Here is a 21,509-nt window from a genome sequence, read left to right on the forward strand (position 1 = left end):
CTGAATTCTATTATACATGTATTATTTTAAGATCTCAGGAACTTTCCCGTCAGTTAACGTAAAGTCACTTAAACACTCTCAGTGTGGTAAGAGGATAAACGTTTATGGCTTAATTTAAATATGTCACTGATGATCTTACAATGTATTGTTGCTTGCAAATTTATCGTGGGAGAGAAAGTTAAAAACAAAATGAAATATTGCACGACCTTTGCATTTATTGCTTGTTGTAACCAACCAACCCTTATATAGAGTTGGCGGTTACAAAATCACTGATGATTATAGCTGGAAATTCCACAGTAATGAGCTTCAAAAAGTGGTAATTGATTAGAACAAATTATCATCATCGTGATCATGGTCGTCGAACATAATGATCATGATACTGTGATAGCATAACGCTGGTGGCGATGTGTATGTTCGCCCTTCTAATTTAGTAAACAGCTGAAGAAAGAAATCCATCGATAGTTATGATTTTTGGAGGCTGAATGAATTCTCTTATCATAACCTGAATGTAAATAGAACGCGAGGACAAAACATTTCATTTTCGTAAATTGCTTGATACGAAGAATGGATACAGCCAAAGGGATCGAGTGAGTTATGAATAAGTGATTTAATATGTAAACATAGTTTCTCGACACCTCCTCACCCCCCCCCCCTCTCCCACCCGCTGCAAACCTTAACGAGGCTACCAGATAGTGCAACTTCTAATATTCATCAGCTTCCTCCTCCTCTCCCTCTGCGTCGACGGAATCAACGCCGACTTCTTCGTAGTCCTTCTCGAGAGCAGCCAAATCTTCACGAGCCTCAGAGAACTCTCCTTCCTCCATACCCTCTCCGACGTACCAATGGACGAAGGCGCGCTTGGCGTACATCAAATCAAACTTGTGGTCGAGGCGGGCCCAAGCCTCGGCAATGGCGGTAGTATTACTCAACATGCAGACGGCACGCTGAACCTTGGCAAGATCACCGCCAGGGACAACGGTAGGTGGCTGGTAGTTGATACCAACCTTGAAGCCAGTTGGACACCAGTCGACGAACTGAATGGTACGCTTTGTCTTGATGGTAGCGATGGCGGCGTTGACGTCCTTTGGGACGACGTCACCACGGTACAGAAGACAGCAGGCCATGTATTTGCCGTGACGGGGGTCACACTTCACCATCTGATTGGCAGGCTCAAAGCAAGAGTTAGTGATCTCGGAAACGGTCAGCTGTTCGTGGTAGGCCTTTTCAGCAGAGATGACTGGTGAATATGTGGCAAGTGGGAAATGGATACGGGGATAGGGCACTAAGTTGGTCTGAAACTCAGTAAGATCGACGTTGAGGGCGCCATCGAACCTTAGAGAAGCAGTGATGGAGGAGACGATCTGGCCGATGAGACGGTTCAAGTTGGTGTAGGTAGGTCGCTCAATGTCAAGGTTTCGTCTGCAGATATCGTAGATGGCCTCGTTGTCGACCATGAAGGCACAGTCGGAGTGCTCCAGGGTGGTATGTGTTGTTAGAATTGAGTTGTAGGGTTCAACAACAGCCGTAGAGATCTGGGGAGCAGGATAGATGGCAAACTCCAGCTTGGACTTCTTTCCATAGTCGACGGAGAGCCGTTCCATCAACAGAGAGGTGAAGCCAGAGCCGGTGCCACCACCGAAGCTGTGGAAGATGAGGAATCCCTGGAGACCTGTGCACTGGTCAGCCAGCTTCCTGATCCTGTCCAGGACAATATCAATCAGTTCCTTTCCGACGGTGTAGTGCCCACGGGCGTAGTTGTTGGCAGCATCCTCCTTGCCGGTGATCAGCTGCTCAGGGTGGAATAGCTGACGGTAGGTCCCAGTGCGAACTTCATCTGAAATTACATCATATTGTAAAGGTGTTCTGATTATTATCGCCTTGTTTGGACATGTTTATGGGGAAATAAATTCTTTTCGATCTCAGTGTTCAAAAGTATCCACCCAATATATTAAGTTAAATAACTTGATGAATATCATATTTCAGCATTTTCTTCATGAAACGAAACGGCATTTGATATGTTTAAGAGCTTATTATAAATGAATCCTTGGAAGGTCACCTTACCAACTACGGTTGGCTCGAGATCGACGAATACGGCACGGGGGACGTGCTTCCCAGCTCCAGTCTCACTAAAGAATGTGTTGAAGGAGTCATCACCACCTCCGATGGTCTTGTCTGAGGGCATCTGACCATCAGGCTGGATGCCGTGCTCAAGGCAGTACAATTCCCAGCAGGCGTTGCCCATCTGGACTCCGGCCTGGCCGACGTGGATAGAGATACATTCACGCTGAAAAAAAAAATATGGAAAGGGGTTATGTAGATTACTCCAAATCCAATTATGTTCTAATTTGGAGGTAACTTCATGACAAGAAGATCATTATAGCTTGAATTTACTGAACATTTATAATTGTACGCGAAAACGTAACATGGAACAACATACCTGACATACATGTAAACGAAAGAGCAAAGCGATCGAGCTTATCGTGTCGTTGTTTTTGCATATTTTTGATTGAAATTTTACAATATTGTTGACAAGCAGTGTAAGGGGAAGGGGTAAGTAATTCATGATTACCAACACCCCCCCCCCCTTCCACCCACCCTTTCCTTCTGCACATGTTCATGATGATGATGATGATGATGATAATGGTGATTGTGTTGATGATGATGATGATGATGATAATGATGACGGCGATGATGATGATGATGATGATGATGATAATGGTGATGATGGTGATGATGATGATGATGATGATGATAATGGTGATGGTGATGATGATGATGGTGGTGATAATGATGATGATGATGATGATAATGATGATGGCGATGATGGTGATGATGATAATAATAATGACGATGGCGCTGATGATGATGATAATGATGATTAACAGCATTTGTATAGCTCCATAATTATGTCTGTAAAAATCATTCAAAGGCGCCAGCTCCCAAATATGTCACACATTATTCAAAAGTTGCTAGAAAAGATAGGTCTTTAGTTCGGATTTGAAGGTCTCAAAGTTGACACAATCAGGAAGTTGGATTGATGTATCTGTCATCAGCATGGAAATTATATCATGAAAAAAGTAGTCATAGATTTCAATTACTATTTTGCACTGCGCCAATCACATGCAAGTATTTCAGTAGCTTATAACAAATAGTCATTGAACAGCACTGACTAGTTTTTTCGTGAAATGCTCCACTGTTGTCAGCACAACCAACTATTGACCTACTACAACGGCACAACCTAAACCAAGCAGTATCCTAAAAAAATATCTGTACAGTGATAATTGTGAGGGACATAGGCGGCGGAAGCGGGGGGGACGTGTCCCCCCCTAAATTTTAGGTGGGGGGACGGTCCCCCCTAAATGTTTTGTTGATACCTTTTTTTTTTTTTTTTTTTTTGCTTGTCAATTTTTTTCCTGCGTCCCCCCTAAATCCACGTGGCCCCCCCCCCCTGAAACGTGTGTTTTTCCCCCCCTAAATAATATTATTAGGTTGATGACCTTTTTTTTTTTTTTTTTTTTTTGCTTGTCAAAAATTTTTGGGGGCGCTTGTCCTATTTTTTACATGTGTCCATCCCAAAATTTCAGATTTTATTTATTTATTTATTTATTTCAAATATTTAAAAGAAGGGTAGCTCAATCAGCAACAAGCTGGTTTTCGTTGAGGCCCTTCGTGAACAAACACAAATATAAAACATGGTAACATATTCAAATATAAACAAAGAATAGAGCATAAATACTACTATTGAAAAAAAAAAATGAAATGAAATGAGCATAATTAACTATGGAAAATAACAGAACAAATAAAATATAATACTGTAAAGATGTTAACTAAAACTAAACGAAAATATATACACATGAAAAGAGATAAAATATGTACAAAATGAGGAGAAAGAATAAAATAAATTCCACCATTAGTCCCTATTACATATTAAAGGTTTTTTCCCATTTAGCCATTTCCTGTTTGAACTGTTTAATGTTTTCTATGAATCGGAGGTGTTCGGGTAGTTTATTCCAATGTAATGGGCCTGTGACAAAAAATGATTTCTGATAAAAGGTTGTACGAGCATATGGCACTCTGATTATCATCTTATTTGTGTTTCTAGTTGTTCGGGAGGATACTTTCTCTATATAAATAAACTTATCACAAAGCACCTGGGGAGCAGCTTCGTGTAAACATTTATGAACCATTAAGCAAGATGCTCTGAAAAAGACATTGCGTATTTTGGGCCAGGATAATATTTTGAAAATTTGTTCAGATGGAGTTTCCCAAGAGAAGTTAGATACCATGTATGCCGCCCTCTTATGTAATCTCTCTAACTTACTGTGATTAATTTCAGATCTTCCCGACCAGACGGTACAGCAATACATTATATGGGGCATTACAAATGCCCAATATAGCTTATTCAATTGTGCTTTATCAAAATACTGTTTACAGCGACGAATAGTTCCTAGTTTTTGTTTTACAATTAAAGCTATGCTGTCAACATGTTTTTTAAAGTCGAGATTGTTATCTATAATAACTCCTAAACATTTATATTCATTTACACATTCCAATTGACATCCATTTAACACTATCGATAGAATATTGGACACTCCCTAAATTTATTGGCTTCCGCCGCCAATGGTGAGGGAGATGGGGTAAATAACTTTCTGCCATTTCAAGCAACGGAGATTGGAAATATGATTTTAAGATAAAGTTTTAGATATCAATGAAATACATATCTTTCTCATTTTCTGATATGATTCACCCTTTCACATTCAATTCATACACTTAATATCTCCTCGCGACTTGCCGTAAAACGTGACGTTGCACGCGTAAACTTTTAGTTTATTCCGTTGCTACGATGGCACACGGAGTATAGATGGTGATGTCACGTAAAGCATGGGGGTAATCAATGAAGATATTTACACTTCTTGATCAAAGATGAGTCGTTTGAAAATTTTATGGCCACTATTATCATGATTATCAGATAACGCCATGTCAAGTCGCCAGGAGCTATCAGTTCGAAAGAATCTATCTTTGATTTTATGGAATTCTTCTGATAAAATTCTGACGGCAAGCATAATAAGTTATGAATATTATCCATGCCCAAGATATAATGATCATGATAAGGATTAAGTTTATCCATGTCTGAGATATAGTACGACTCAGCATTCTCAAATCTGTTTTACCAATATTCTCTGAAGGTATTGTTGGTCTTCTTGGAAATGACTTCAATACAACGTGTGTACTGTAAAATTACTTTCTATTCATAAACATACTGGTCAATCTGTTTTTCAAAATGCTGGTCAACTGATGAATCTAAGGTTAATGATTTTTTTAGAACTTTTCCTTTTTCTCGCATGTTTTTGTGTAAAATATGTTAACTATCAAGTCCACATGGACTTTCTTGAATTCCCTTGTAATGGTATCCATATTTTACGTTTCTAAGCATTTTCAGCAAGAAATTCGACACGTGTTTAGTATGGACAGGAGTAGCCGTTGCCACGTGATGGGCCCTTGAAACCAATTGATCAACTGCTTTAATCTGAATGTTGCATGTAAAGTTCACGGATCATGAAAATCATAATCAATATTTGTGGTTTCCAAGAGATAACATCAAATGGGGTGATTTCTACTTCGAGATATCTCCTGTACTTTGGACTGCACTAACAGACAGGTTGGCAAATATGTGCATAGCCAATAATGGGAATACGCGAGAAATCAAATTAGAATTCAGGATTTGCACGGCTCTGATTTTCTGGGTCCATTTCGTGATAACGGTCTCTGTTTTATTCAAGACAGAGATTGTAATAACTGTTCAATGAGGAAACCTGTTAGTCCAATTGAAATTGCACAATTTATACATGCATTTGAGACTAAAATGGCTTGTCATTGGTATCTAACAAACTCCAATTACTGATTAGCCAGCTTATTGTCTGTACACAGTTTAAAAGCCGTGATTTTACAGAAAAAAGAGAGAAGATTTTGCAGAAAGCAATATAAAAGAATCGATCTGTGAATTCAAAAAACAAAACAATAAAACATGAATTTTTCTGCAATTTTATAGAACAAGTGTGTTTTAAAGGGGGAAAAGGGTGTTTTATTTAAGGAAATTTGTAAGATTTGTAAATACCGATTTCCTGTAAGATTATGCAATCTGGTAAGATTACAGGTGTTCTCGAGACTCTGCTGCAGGAACTTCTTTTATTATAAGGAGTGTATGTGGATCATTAAAGACGTTTAGATTCATATCAAACGAGCTGTTTGGCTTAGATGCACCGCTATCTCATTTCAAAGAATGCATGCAACAGACGAAACTTAAAAGTTTCTCTCACCAAAAGCAAATTATCCTCTATGATATTGAAATTGTTCAACACTTGGGGGAAGATCATTTGCTTTTGCATGCCTCACTTTGTGGAATAACCTTCCTGAAGACATAAGAAAAACTTACCTCTGTCGAAACTTTCAAAAATCTTCTAAAAACTTTTTTTATTTAACTCTTAGCTCTTTATGCACCTTGAACACTCTACAGAGAGGATTTGACGCTTTATAAGTCACATTATTATTATCATTAAAATTAAAGTTTCTAAAACAATTGCTTCTGAAATACAAATGAAATGATGAGATTATGAATCTATTTTGGTTTATACATGTATATCTTTGTTAGCAAACAAGTTAGAAAGGATTGGGGGAAATTTGGACTGTTTTCCCCCTTCCGCGATTGTCAATGAGAAACAGGGTTTATTAAGAAACAATTCGTCGAATATCGCACAAATTGCTCGAAAAATCAAATGAAATTATTGATATTATTTCGTGTTTAATTTTGTTTTACTATTTCTAAAAGAATCATAATAGGAAATGAATACTGCAAAAAAATACTTCATATTTTGGCTGAAATGGTCATTCTTGTATGTTTTTAAATTAACAATAAAAACGTGAAATGAACATTTTAGCATGGAAACACTTCACAAAATAATAATTAAAACACCACTCAAATGTACAATTTGAATAGTATTATTCCTAATTGAATTTAAAGAAGTTTATCGAAAATAGAATGAAGATTGCGAAATATTTGTTATAAAATCGGGTGAAATATATTTTAATTTGAATTCCTGGCATTTGATAAAGTGAATAAATGAGAAAAAACAAATCACAAGACAGGAAAAGTTGATATGAACATCAATAGTGGTGAATTTTCTGTATTGTAAATTATCACCAATTAGTATTATTGATGGTATTAAAGAAAAACATCAAAAAGGGTGAAATATTCGTCTTACCATGATGAAAATTGAATCTTTGAACAGTAGTTATGTGTGAATAAGATAAACAGTAATTTTCGCAACTGCTTTCGACGTCTGATGTGCCGCGAGCAATCAACCAAAATGACGGTTTCCCCTCGAGGGCGTTATTATTTACTATTCACCTGTTTGGGCAAACCATAACTCCGTTGCCGTGTATAATGCATATGAGATAAGAAAAGTCGTTTCTATGGTTAACGATGCACTCCGCCACGATTGGTTGCTCGTCAGCCAATACAAAACGGGAGGGTGTCATACCGTCTTAGTTCTCTTTTAATATGCACAACGACGACATAAATGCATTATCAGATCTGTTTGGGGACACCAGCTAATTTTCTTACTTCTTAGGTTTACAATGATGCCCTTTAGTCGGCAATATAACGACAAGGCGAGTTCTCAAATGCAACAGATTGTCGACGGACACAGCAAACACACGGGGTACATTGACATTTCTGACTTTGTGACTCAAGCTCCAAGTCTATGGGTAGGGAGAAATATGAATGTATGAAATCAAAATAATTTTGTACAAGATTTCATTTCACTTCGGATGTTTTTTTTAATAAATTATTATTTTTTATTGCAGTATCTCTGACTCCAAAGAAGTTGCAACTCCCCGGTATATATCTGTATACATTAGCTTTATGTACATGTTCTTTCATGGCCTTTAATCATGTTAACTGAGCGAATTGCGAAACATTCTTGAAGTTAGTTTCTAACCTTATCCCAAAAGCATTAGTCTTTATCTAACATTGTCTAAAGCTCATCCAGGGACTGCGTACGACTGATTATATGTCCTTGATGTTATATAACACAAGGACGAGCTCAGTTGACACGCGAGACCCTGGAATTATTACAGAAGACACGAAAAACGCACAGATCTGTCCTGCTTGAGGTCAGGGATGTCACTCACAACGGATACCTGTCCTCGCTAGGTGAAGGCCGCACGCGACTAAACGTCCGTCCTTGGTGTTATGTAACTCAAGGACAGACCAAGAAGCTTGAAACAGACTCTGACAGGCAAGTATATGGACTAATACAAAACACGTCTGTCCTCAGCTTGAGGTCACACACGCGACAGAGGCCGCACGTTACTGAGAAACTGGCATAATCGTTACGTAAGACGAGGACAATCAAATCCCTTGGCCGTTATTACACAGTCATGGTTTGACCATGGAGCTATTAGCTCGATGGTTTGACCATGGTAGGGTCCATGGTTTGACCATTGACCGAAGCTGAGATGGATACTGAGCTGATTGGCGCTCACTGTGTAGGGGCAGTGGCGTAACTACGGGGGGGCATGGGGGGACACGTGCCCCCCCCCCCCCCCCCAAAAAAAAAAAAAAAAAAAAAAAACGGGGAAAAGGAGAAAAAGAGGGAGTAAGGAAGAGAAACGTAGTGGGAAAGATTATGATGTTATATTATATCATAATTATGTTATTTTATATTACATAAGATTTTTTATTTCATAACTTTATGAGACATAATTTGCTCAGGGCCTATGTCTTCATTGCTCCTGGTGCTCGCTCGCATTGTCTGTTTACCGAGAAATATAATCATGCTATACTAAAACCTCCCGTTTGCAAGTCAACATACACCAAACTGCCAAATATATTTCCTCGCACTTCGAGTTTAATATTATTGTTTTATGTACAATAGTATGCTTCTTTTTCATGACTACTTATAGTGATTGCCCCATTTTAAGGTCTTAATATAAAACATTTCCAGTCCGTGCTCACGTTCGCAGTAGTGGATTGGTGAAATATGAATTCCTAGAATCAGTCCTTAAAATGTCCCTTTTTCTAATCTGAATATCAAAAATTTTCAGCTCGCGCTTCGCGCTCGCATCATTTGGTTAGTAAACTATGTATGGTCTTCGTGGATTCCTACAAACAAGCCTTAAAATGTCCCTCTTCAGTTCTGAATTTCCTAAATTTTCAGCTCGAAAGATTTGATTAGTGAGATGGGTATGTTAATCATGATTACAAGTGCTTTATGTGCATGTTTAGATGCAATCCTAACAAAATAAGCAAGCGCTTATTGGCACTCGCATTAGATTACTACGGTGAGATGTGTATAATCTTAATGGATTCCTAAAATATAGTCCTTAAAATCTTCCTATTTGGGGGTCAATATTTACCAAAAAAATCAGCTCGCGCTTCGCGCTCGCATTATTTAGCGAGACAAGTACGTATCATGATTACAAAAGATTGATTACAATGTCCTTTTTTAGGTCTGAATATAAAAAATTTTAAGCTCGCGCTACGCGCTCGCATTATTTGACCAGTGAGAGACATTTCCGTTTGATGGCACTGTCCTTAAAATGTCTCTAATAGGTCAGTATACCCAGCAACAGGGCGCGCTTCACGCGCTCACTTAGTGACTCAATTTTTTTGCTGGTGCCCCCCCCCCATGCCATGACTCACGGTACGCCACTGTGTAGGGGGGTTTGTGAGGACCCCTCTAAGGAAGCTTCCTTTGTGGCAAACTGTTGTAGCCATCGGGGGGAAACAAGCTCTTTTTGTTGACATGCCCCTCCCCCCCCCCAAAAAAAAAAAGAATAAAATTAATGTACCATTCTTTGTTCTTTAATTGAAATAATAATTTGAAATGGATATATAATCATCAGCATTGAGATTCAGTTTATAATTTAAATGACAAAAATCATGTTTACCATATACAGCTATACTTCACGAGAAAGAAAACTTAATGGGGGTTATTAATAGGCCTATCCAAGTAGAGTATAAATTTTTAAACTAATTCAGGTTACCATGGTAATCAACCCATACCGAAAAATCTTATCAATCTTACCCCTTTCTGAGTGATAGTCAATAATTTTATGTAAATATGTTGTTCATACACAAGTGTGTGCCCCCCCCCCCCCTTGAGAATCACAGGCAATTATTTTAATGGACTATTTTTTTGCTTGTCAAACCGTACCTGGGACAAAATTACCTAAATTTTTCATCGACAACCTATTTTTTTTTGTTCTGGTCTAAGCGTCCGTGGTACGAAATAACCTGCATTTTTTATTGACAATCTTCTTTTTTTTGTTCTTGTCCAAATTTAAGCGGGACAAATCGACCTTTATTTTTTAATGACAAACTTTTTTTAGGGGTGTTAAATTTTACTTGGGAAAATGTTCTTATAGAAAATCACAATTTTGGTCATTTTACGTTTTTGTACACGTTTATTGAAAAAGGGGCGCCTCAGTTCCCGGGTTACGCGGCCGCTGCCGTAATCATCTCACCCACCATGAAAATCAGCATCGCCATCATCATCATCCTCCTCCTAATCACCACTTCCAACATTATAATTAAAACCAAAACTAATATGGTCATGATTAGTATCACAATCTACTCCATAATAAAGGGACTCATTTCACCTTCCACGTACTCGTACGTTATTTGCTCAAATAACAATTGTATTCGAAGGACCAAGGCTTTGGAATAATCTTCCAAACGAAATAACTAGCTGTTTAACCCTAAGTTTGTTTAAATGTAAACTGAAATCATTTCTTTTGTCCAGTTATGGACACCATTAAGACGCACTGGCTGAATAGATATAATGTATTTGATTTGTACCTTTTTAAAGGTATACTGTGGTATAGTTTTTGATTTTTTTTTTCACTCTTCGCTCATCCCCCTCTTATATTTCACATTGTCCACTTTTCCTGTAATTCTTTACCCCGTGATTTTGCGTTAATCTTTGGCTTTTCCTTTGTAGTTTTTTTTTTCTTTAGTGTCCGACCTTCCTTACGAAATTCATAATTACTTTAAGGAACCTGCAGACATTACAAGCTCTGCTTTTTATGCAGGTTCCTTCATATTTCACTTTATTTACTGCCATTATCTTTGTATTTTCTATGTAATCAAATGTATTTCTTGTATTATGTTATAAGTTTTTATCTTGTGAAGTATGAAAATAAATTCAATTCATTTCAATAATCACCATAATCGAACGCCATCATTATCATCTTCATCAGCAGCAGCATTTTTCCTATCACTGCCACATTCATTATTATCATAGACACCGATACTTACGACGCCATTACCATCATCACCATAAAAAAAAAACCATCACGAGCACATCTACACCCTCGTCACCACCATCACAATTTCCATCATCCATGATACTAACATGAGCATTACCACAAAATCAACACCGGCATCATCATCATCAACATTATCAACATCATTATCATCATCATCCCCCTCATCAACTTCAATATCATCATAAACACCACCACTTACATGATCAGAAGCATCATTCTTATATTGTATTTGGTAGATTTTGTCAACGTCCACATAAATATCAGCAGTCTTCATACATTAACATCATCGCAATAAACGTCGCTAATCGGTTCATCCTATTATCATCAAAATGGTCAACCGTTTCATCCACCACGACCATTATGGCATTTAGGGAGCATTTCACGGACAAATTATTTGATGTTATTTTTCTATAGCTATTTGTTGTAAGCTACTGAAATCCTTGCATCTGATTGGCTCAGAACTATTTTTTATGGGGGGATCACTAACTTCGTGAAACATTCCCCAGTTCTGCATCTCACTCTTTGCTTAATTTAGTAGCATGATCTGGGGCCCGTTGCAGAAAGAGTTGCAATCGCTCGCAACTCTAAAAATCATGTGTAACTTGATTTTCAACCAATCAACAGCGCGCATTTGGGACTTGTGATTGATTTTTTGGTTTGCGTTTAAATGCAACTCTTCCTGCAACGGGCCCTTCGTTGCTTAATCTGATCTCTTTCATTCTCTACATTTTCAAAGAGTTCCATCAGCACCTTTCCACACTTTGGGCAAACACTCAGTCTGCCTAAAAATAAAAACATCAGAAACAATGATTTGGAGAAGAAAAAAAATTGTCAATTTTATTTTAACATTTTCTTTGAAGTCATGGATAATTACAGAAGTAAATTTACTTGGAGAAAGCAGGAAGGTTTTACTGTTGTTGCTTTTGAAGTATTGCATGAATTTGCCTTTCGCAGAAACACGGGTGGGTTTTCCTGAAAGAGAATGCAGTTGCCATTCAGATCAACAAGTTACAGAACAATTAAATAACTGTTTTCCCCAAACTCTTGCATAAAGAAAGAACACATCTTTTCTTTTCAGGACTACCTACACATAATTCCACAAATTTCATCCTTTCATAAATCAGAACTTATGATATCGCAATGTCCCAAGTATTCTTACATATACATGGGTACTAAAAATGATTAAAAAGTTTTCAATTCGGATTGTTTTTTAATGTTTTCTCTCCAGATTTGAGGGCGAGAATTGCATTTTTTCCTAATAGGTACGGTTTAATCTTTAAAATAATTTGGTTGTGTGGGACATTACGTTGCATTGACAAAATTGGCAAACGGTGAGCATGCAGTTAGTATTCTTCATCTGCTTCCTCCTCCTCTCCATCAGCAGAATCAAGTCCGACTTCTTCGTAGTCCTTCTCGAGAGCAGCCAAATCTTCACGAGCCTCAGAGAACTCTCCTTCCTCCATACCCTCTCCGACGTACCAATGGACGAAAGCACGTTTGGCGTACATCAGATCGAACTTGTGATCGAGACGGGCCCATGCTTCAGCTACTGCGGTTGTGTTGCTCAACATGCAGACGGCACGCTGAACCTTGGCGAGATCACCACCAGGGACGACGGTGGGTGGTTGGTAGTTGATACCTACCTTGAAGCCAGTTGGACACCAATCGACGAACTGGATGGAACGTTTGGTCTTGATGGTAGCAATGGCGGCGTTGACATCCTTGGGAACGACATCACCACGGAAAAGAAGACAGCAAGCCATGTACTTCCCATGACGGGGATCGCATTTGACCATCTGGTTGGCAGGCTCGAAGCAGGCATTAGTAATCTCTGCGACGGTCAGCTGCTCATGGTAGGCCTTCTCAGCAGAGATGACTGGGGCATAGGTAGCCAGAGGGAAATGGATACGTGGGTATGGCACCAAGTTGGTCTGGAACTCTGTTAGGTCAACATTGAGAGCACCATCAAACCGTAGAGAAGCGGTGATAGAGGAGACGATCTGGCCGATAAGACGGTTCAGGTTTGTGTAGGTAGGTCGCTCGATGTCAAGGTTACGTCTGCAGATATCGTAGATGGCCTCGTTGTCGACCATGAAGGCACAGTCGGAGTGCTCAAGTGTGGTGTGAGTTGTGAGAACTGAGTTGTAGGGTTCGACAACAGCCGTGGAGATCTGGGGTGCAGGGTAGACCGCGAACTCTAGCTTGGACTTCTTCCCGTAGTCGACGGAAAGACGTTCCATCAACAAAGAAGTGAAGCCGGAACCAGTGCCCCCGCCGAAGCTGTGGAAGATGAGGAATCCCTGGAGACCTGTGCACTGGTCAGCCAGCTTCCTGATGCGATCCAGAACTTGGTCAATTAGTTCCTTCCCGACCGTGTAGTGACCACGTGCATAGTTGTTGGCAGCATCCTCCTTGCCGGTGATCAGCTGCTCAGGATGGAAGAGCTGACGGTATGTACCGGTACGAACCTCATCTGAACACAAACAAAATGGATGAAAAATAAAAAGTTTGAAAAATAAATCCTTTCAAATAATATATTCTCTGAATTTCTGGTAGCATATTCATTTCAATTTCAAACACCTTCACAATATACTCCTCTTAAATGATATTGGCTTTGTTGATGACTGAATTTACAATTTTGTATTTTAGAAATCATTGAGCTCGCTTAAACTGAAATGAAAGTTTTCCTTAATCTTTTTTTCCTCTTTGTGGAAGAGGAAGAGGGAGGCCTCCGAAAACTTGGAATAATGTTTGTTTAAAATTAGCAATGCATAAAATAGATGTTTTGATTATACATAGTGAAATGGTTTGCAATGTGAATCAATTATAAATCAGCATTTGACTAATTTTCTCCCCTTTATTTCAACCGATGCAGTCTTTATCAAGGGCTTCGAATACATAACCAGTCAATCTTGCACGACTATGATAGGCTTACAAGATTACACATAATTTTCAAATGGAATCATAGATATTTGGAAGCCATGTGGTTAAAATGTTGGGAAAATGAGACCAGTTACTGACAGTGATTGCAGCATGGTAGAACTGATTTTCAAATCGAACTTTTGCGGTATAATGCAGATGAAGCGGTTCAGACATGACGTTAGGCAGACAAATACGTAGGTCACATTTGCTCTACGGCGGCCGTACGGCAAGTCGAAACCAGCTGTTTTAACATTTTTGTACCAGCTACATAATAAGAGGTGATTTGAATATAAAAAATGAATAAAACGGCCGTTTTCGACTCGTCACTCGCCATACTGCCGCCGTAGAACAAATGTGACCGATGTATTAGACCCATAAGGAAAACAAGTGGAATGCCTCTGGCCGTCTCACCTGCATCATGCGATTCAACATAGCAGCAGTGCTGGCTTTGAAAACTACTATAACTCGCACAAGATGTTCAGTGATACTTGGTTACTCTGATTTCCACGTTTTATGAACTAGACCAATACACTAACAGAGATGGTAATTCAACAAATACCCCCAATGTGGCCAAAATTCATTGACCTCACATGACCTTTGACCTTGATCATGTGACCTGAAACTTGCACAGGATATTCAGTGATACTTGATTACTCATATGTCCAAGTTTCAAAAGTCAGATCAATAAACTTGCAAAGTTATGATGGTAATTCAACAGATACCCCATTATGGCCAAAGTTCATTGACCTTTGACCTTGGTCATGTGACCTAAAATGCACACAGGATGTTCAGTGATACTTGATTACTCTTATGTCCAAGTTTTATGACTAGACCAACATACTTTCAAAGTTACGATGATAATTCAACAAATACCCCCAAATCGGCTAAAGTTCATTGACCCCAAATGACCTTTGACCTTGGTCATGTGACATGAAACTCATGCAGGTTTGGTGATACTTGATTAACCTTATGGCCGAGTTTCATGAACTAGGTCTATATACTTTCTAAGTTATGATTTCATTTCAAAAACTTAACCTTAGGTTAAGATTTTATGTTGACGCCGCCGCCGTCGGAAAAGCGGCGCCTATAGTCTCACTCTGCTATGCAGGTGAGACAAAAAAAAACTGTAGTTACGTCGACGGAATACCTACCCACAACAGATGGCTCGAGATCGACGAACACTGCACGGGGGACGTGCTTCCCAGCTCCAGTCTCACTGAAGAAGGTGTTGAAGGAGTCATCACCACCTCCGATGGTCTTGTCTGAGGGCATCTGACCATCAGGCTGGATGCCGTGCTCTAGGCAGTACAACTCCCAGCAGGCGTTGCCCATCTGGACTCCGGCTTGGCCGACATGGACTGAGATACATTCACGCTAGATATAAAAAAAATTACATTCTTTATTTAAGATAATTGATGAGCTATTGAGAACTGCCATGAAAAAATTGAATAACGTCGAGGGGGGGGGGGCTCTGTAGTACTAGGTATTTATTACGTTTGGCCTACGTTATTACGTTACAGTTTGAACAATCTTATAGGGTGAGTTTATGCTTCCATTACGAGGACAGAATCAGCGTTTTCAAACGTCACTTTAAAACGCCGATCGTAAACTTGGTTCTGGGAGTGCTGTTTATACTTAACTTTTCAAAGTCGAAATCATGATCTTCAGCTAGCTTCGCATCGTACTTTTCGTTGAGCAGAACAGCGAGGTCAAATGTGTGCGCCCTTTTTCACAAGGTTTATATCCGAGTGTTGTTATTGCTGACTATTATTTAAACATCGAACAATATCCGATATTTTAGTAATTGCATTGAGCTACTTGACAGAGCCATAGAATTTCCACCATGTCGAGAATAATAGTGAGACAAAATAAAGAATATTCTGGGCTCAGCGATTTTTCCTCATCATAACTCATTTTCCGGGGTTTTTTTTATCTCAACATTCATCGTGACAAATTAGACAAATAGACATTGGTCAGATGAGAGGTAATTCTGTGGACGAAAGTCCCCATTAGAACCATGCGACTTTATTTGCCCGCGGATTTTCATCTCACCAGAAGGATGCACCAAATGACGTCATTTAAAGCTTGTGTATAGTTTTGGTAAATCCACCAAAATGCACCTATCACTATTCCAATTCATTGCTAGCTAATATGAATGGATATGCCCTGTAACAGTTATGATGTGGAGGATATGAAATGAAAATGTGTTTTACAGGATAAATTTTGCGATTTTACATGGAAATTTAACTTGATCGGGTCACCCGATCAAATTAAAATATCTGTGTGTTTTTGTCTTTCAATTAAATCCTATTCCAAATCATGGAATGGGCTGAAACTTTCAAGATATGTTCTTTGTCTGTAACTTTTGGATATCTAATCACTAAATTTATAAGATAAGTGCTTGAATGCCCATATTTTTAATTTAAAACAAGCATCGCCGAGAGAGGGCGCTATATATCCAAGATTTGAATATTTGAAATTTTCTCAGAGAAATGCAGTTGGAAAAATATCTAACGGTCTCTACGCTTCAGTAAGACTGTCATATTAGATGATATTCGATTATCAATCACATTATTGACCCTTTACCAAAGCTATACACAGGCTTTAAACACGTTTACGATTGTGGTTCTGTTTATGCTTCTATAGAAACCCTGATTCTGGCCAAACGACGTTTTAAAACGTACCTTTTTGTGAGTTTACGATCACCGTTCTTAAACGTCGTTTAAATGAAAGCATGGACGCAACCGTGTTTTTGACTAATCACGTATGGAAACGCTGATTCTGGCCTGAAAAGTGGAAGGTGTCACGCGCGTAAAACATTCCCCATAGACTTGTGTGTTAAAATGGCACTTTTGAAAAATTCATTAAAAATAAATGTGAAATTAGAGGGAGGAATGTTTACTACCGTTGGATAGGATATTGATCTGACATTCCATATCTGACCAGGAAAGGGTCCCTTAGCCAGCTCATTTTAAAAATAAATCACCATTTATGAAGATAACTATGAATGGATCAAATTAATCAAACAGTAAAATAGCCCTAATTATTCCGCCAGTCAAAAAATAGATCCAAGTCACTTATTTATCTTTCCAATTTGGGCGAAGGAAGTTCAGTAGTTACCATTTCTAGAATCAGTGTTAGATTTTGAATCATATTCATACATTTTTGTCAATCAGCAATATCAAATTGAAAAGTATCGAATGGGTTGGGTCGAACGCAAATCTTTAGCCCTCCTGATGTAATTAGGCTCGTGGCACCGGAAGCATTCTTTAGCCATCCGCAGACGGTGATAACATCATAACATGTACTGCCCCTCACCTGCAGAGGGCACTGTGTACTCAGTCTTGACAGATTTCATTGATCAAGGCTCTTAATAGCTGTATTATCCATGACAACAGCTATTTCTCTTCCATTCATTCATGTTTTTATTAAGCTTTTCTGATATTCTGTTTTCCAACTTTTACTTTATCACTTAAAAAAAATCGAGGGAGGGGGAGACCCCAACCCCGGTTTTTAATAAATTATCATGCCATGCCCATCACAAATTTATCCCTTTTGCATTTAATCGTTCTTCTTTGACTTCCCTTTTCCTTCTATTCTGATTTTTTTTTCTTCATCACTACTATAAGATAAAATGAAGGGGCGACCATCCGCCTTCACTTCGGCTGTGTCGCATCTTTCACTATGTAAAAAATGACATATAACAGGCTTAAACCTTTCCATTATTATTTCTCATTCAATCCTTTCATTAGTTTTCTTCGTCTTTTTCTTCTATTCTGCATTCAACTCTTAATAAGAGTCTTATAACACTTATAACACTTGAAAACATCAAGGACGTGATCATCCCCCCCCCCACCACACACCCCAGGGCCAGTCAAATATATTGCTGTACACATGCGTGACCAATTTTAAAGGGGTGGGTTTTTTTAGTTTTGGACGCGGGCCGCGCGTGCACTCGTAAAAAGGACAAGTCCACCCTAACAAAAACTTGATTTGAATAAAAAGAGAAAAATTCAACAAGCATAACCCTGAAAATTTCATTAAAATCGGATGTAAAATAAGAAAGTTATACAGCATTTTAAAGTTCCGCTTCATTTCACAAAATAGTTATATGCACATCTCGGTCGGTATGCAAATGAGGAACTGATGGCATCACTCACTATTTATTTTGTATTTAAATATATTTAAAAAAATATACCTCGTCATTGTCATGTGAAAATAAGTTTCATTCCTCCCTGAACACATGGAATGCTAATTTAGCACTTACAGTGATTGTATAGTTACTGCACTTCGAGTGCTGATTTAGTCATTCCAATTTGACCTAGAAAATCAGCACTCGTAGTGCAGTCACTGTACAATGTTAGCTCCATGATTGTATCATGGAGCTATTAATAGCTCTATGATACAATCACTGTAAGTGCTAAATTAGCATTTCATTTTTAAACTTAAAGTGTAAAGCCCACCCAAAAAAAATGATAAGGGGGGTTATTTTGCACAAAGAGAAAAAAAAGCTCGTTTAGGGGTGTTTGGAAATAATTTGGTCACGCATGTGTACAGCAATGCATTTGACTGCCCCCCCCCCCCCCCCACACACACACACAGGCGTATGGAAAGCATGATAAACAAAAAACGAGCACCACTCCTTTATACCATGTTTATACAAACGAAACTACGCACGAGCGCACGTGGCCGTCGCAGCTGCACCCAAACCCCCACCTGCATACCACTCCCTGATTAGTCTAGTCCACGTCACGTGTGTTAGCGTGCAAGTACTCTACCAGCGAATTAGCGAAATCATCAATTCATGCCCCTCTCAATCTCCCTCTCACGTCTCTGTTCAAACCACCCAACCGATACCACATGAAACACAGACACTCAGCACTCATTCCTCACAACAAAAAAAAGAAAGAATAACCTGCCGAAATATTTCAAACAATCATGGTCTCTCTCACTCTTTATCGTGGTTTGCATTGAGAGTTTGGACTTTGATTCTAGAGCTTTCAAATGCACCAGTGGAACACGATTCGGAACACGATCATCATGATCATGAGCATCCCGGCACGAATCCTTTGTCCTCGTCAAAATAATATACCGCCCTTTCAAAGTGTGACCTTTGCCATTTTTGGCTCTCGTCCAGACAACAGGCGCAGGCGAGTACACATTTTTTTATTCCTTCTACACACAAAAATGGCGAATATCCGAATTTTATGAATATAGGCTTCACTTCTTTCATGTATACAACGTGGTTCATCAAGACGTCATTTCAAGTATTGCATAATAAAGTATCCATGAATCATTTGAATAATATATGCATGTACACTGAATTTTGTAACATCGCGATGTCAAATGTGCACTTCCACTAAAAATGATGACAAATATATTTTGCTGGCCATCCTTCCTTGGCTTGGCCGACTCATCGCATATTCATTGGCTATTGCATCGACCATGGAGCTATCGCATTGACATTCTGAATCACAATCGCACAATTTCGGAAGCTATCTATTCAGGATTAAACTTAAATCGCCTCCGCTCCAGTATAAATCAACGGGGTAGTTATTTATCCTAGTTTACGAGAGAAAGAGATGAATATAGTTCCGCTTACCATGTTGGTGTTTTTTCTTGTTTCTGTATGTAATAAAGAGTAACAATCGGTTGATCACAGGCTTGCTCACGGCGGTGATGTGTCGTCAGCAACCAAATGAATGAAACCGTCGACGGTTAGCGTGGTTTTATATGTACCAGCGCAGCTGTAATGGGTGGATGCATTCAATCTTTCCTAGTCTTTCGAGGGGCTTACAACAGACCCCGTTGCTATTGGAGATGTTTAAATCCCTAATATGTTACAATTCAACCATGTTCCATAATTCAGTTTCATTTGTGGCCTAAGGCCTATATGTTTTGTATCATTTCGTCACAAACAGTCTTGAGATGGTTATTTCATAAACAATATACCGCATCAATTCTTAATTGGTTTGGTATAAAGTTTCGATTGGTCAAACTACATTTCCGCGCCCTGTCATCAGGGAGCGCAAACAAGAGTATGCGTCATATTTTAAATGTAAATTTCTAAAGTACAATGATGACATTTACAATACGCAGGTGTTATGTAGGTTTCAAGAAAATGGGTGTGGGGAATCGACATAAAATCGTTGGTTCGGTACTCCCGCGGAAATAAATGACCTCGTCGATGATAAATAAATGACTTTGTCGATATCAAACGTGTAAATAGTGTATATAAATATATAATGTGAATGAAATGAAAACAAATGAAAAATGAGTCTAATCCTTTGATTATCAAGCAAAAAATCAAGAAAAAGACTGCTTATTGTAATAGATTAATGGATATGGAAAGGCAAGCCCCGCCGGGGACAAGCCCAAGAAAGTATAGGGATGGCCAGAGTCACGTCCGTACGCAGCGGGGGGGGGGGGGAGTCCCCCTCGCCCGAAATTTTGAGAACTTTTCGTAAACTTTTCGTTACTGAAATTTTTCACAAAATTTACCATAAGTATCACGAAATCCTTGAATTTCACATAAATGCAAAAGCGCCCAAACGTACAGCTCTGTTGCCTCGCTCCCTCGGTTTCGAGTTTTCTTTTTCGAAAAACCACGCGTCCTGCCCCCCCCCCCCTCCTCCGGGCCCCTCCTCCAGCAAAAGAATTCGGTGTGCGGTCATGGCCGGGGATTTTGTTGTGTGTGTGTGATACAATCCAGTCTAGAGTGTATTTATGTTCCGATTGTGTTTTGGGGATGGCCTAATTAAAAAAAAAATCAAGAGCAGGGGCGGATCCAGCCTCCGCCAATAGGGGGCCCGAATTTTTTCACCCATATTTTCCCCTATCGGCCGCTCAAAATTGATTTTTGTTTGTTTCTTTGAAGGGATTGTCCCAGTGGCGTAATGAGCCAAAAAAATTGAGGGGGCTCGAAATGGCGTATCGCGTAAAATTAATAAAAAGTTACGAGCGAGCGAGCTAAAATATTGACATTCTTATTACATAAATCCAAGTTCGTGATAGATTTTAACATAATGTTTGGAAAATGATATTATATTTCACCCTTTTCCCTTTCGTTTTCTCTTTTTTCATGTTTGTGATTTTTTTTTCTTCTTTTTTTTTTGGGGGGGGGGGGCAAAACGCCCATGTCCTACCAGTAATTTCTTAGCTTTATTCTTATAACATCATAAATGTGTAATAATTTCATAAGCACAATTAAAATAGCGTGAGTGCGAGGTGCGAGCTAAACAATTTTGAAATTTCAT

At 38.9% G+C, this 21,509-nt stretch overlaps 2 protein-coding genes across 2 annotated transcripts; both read right to left on the reverse strand.

Annotated features, from left to right (window-relative positions):
* Positions 1–651: 651 nt before the first annotated feature.
* On the reverse strand, positions 652–7,370 carry LOC121414527 (tubulin alpha-1 chain-like). The gene is made up of 3 exons (XM_041607737.1): positions 7,260–7,370; positions 2,062–2,284; positions 652–1,834 (listed from the first exon to the last, which is right to left on the reverse strand). The coding sequence occupies exons 1-3, from the start codon at positions 7,260–7,262 to the stop codon at positions 702–704; spliced, it is 1,359 nt and encodes a 452-aa protein (XP_041463671.1). The 5' UTR covers positions 7,263–7,370; the 3' UTR covers positions 652–701.
* A 4,771-nt stretch (positions 7,371–12,141) lies between these two features.
* Positions 12,142–19,974, reverse strand: LOC121414529 (tubulin alpha-1 chain-like). The gene is made up of 3 exons (XM_041607739.1): positions 19,856–19,974; positions 15,405–15,627; positions 12,142–13,804 (listed from the first exon to the last, which is right to left on the reverse strand). Exons 1-3 carry the CDS (start codon positions 19,856–19,858, stop codon positions 12,675–12,677), a joined length of 1,356 nt encoding a protein of 451 aa, XP_041463673.1. The 5' UTR covers positions 19,859–19,974; the 3' UTR covers positions 12,142–12,674.
* Positions 19,975–21,509: the final 1,535 nt, after the last annotated feature.

Source organism: Lytechinus variegatus, chromosome 4 (assembly GCF_018143015.1).
Source record: "Lytechinus variegatus isolate NC3 chromosome 4, Lvar_3.0, whole genome shotgun sequence".
Classification (NCBI taxonomy): domain Eukaryota; kingdom Metazoa; phylum Echinodermata; class Echinoidea; order Temnopleuroida; family Toxopneustidae; genus Lytechinus; species Lytechinus variegatus.

Coding starts and splice junctions, on each gene's coding strand:
- LOC121414527 (XM_041607737.1), bottom strand. Junction 1,835..2,061: donor TCTCGAGCCAACCGTAGTTG/GTAAGGTGACCT, acceptor ATGTAATTTCAG/ATGAAGTTCGCACTGGGACC.
- LOC121414529 (XM_041607739.1), bottom strand. Junction 13,805..15,404: donor TCTCGAGCCATCTGTTGTGG/GTAGGTATTCCG, acceptor GTTTGTGTTCAG/ATGAGGTTCGTACCGGTACA.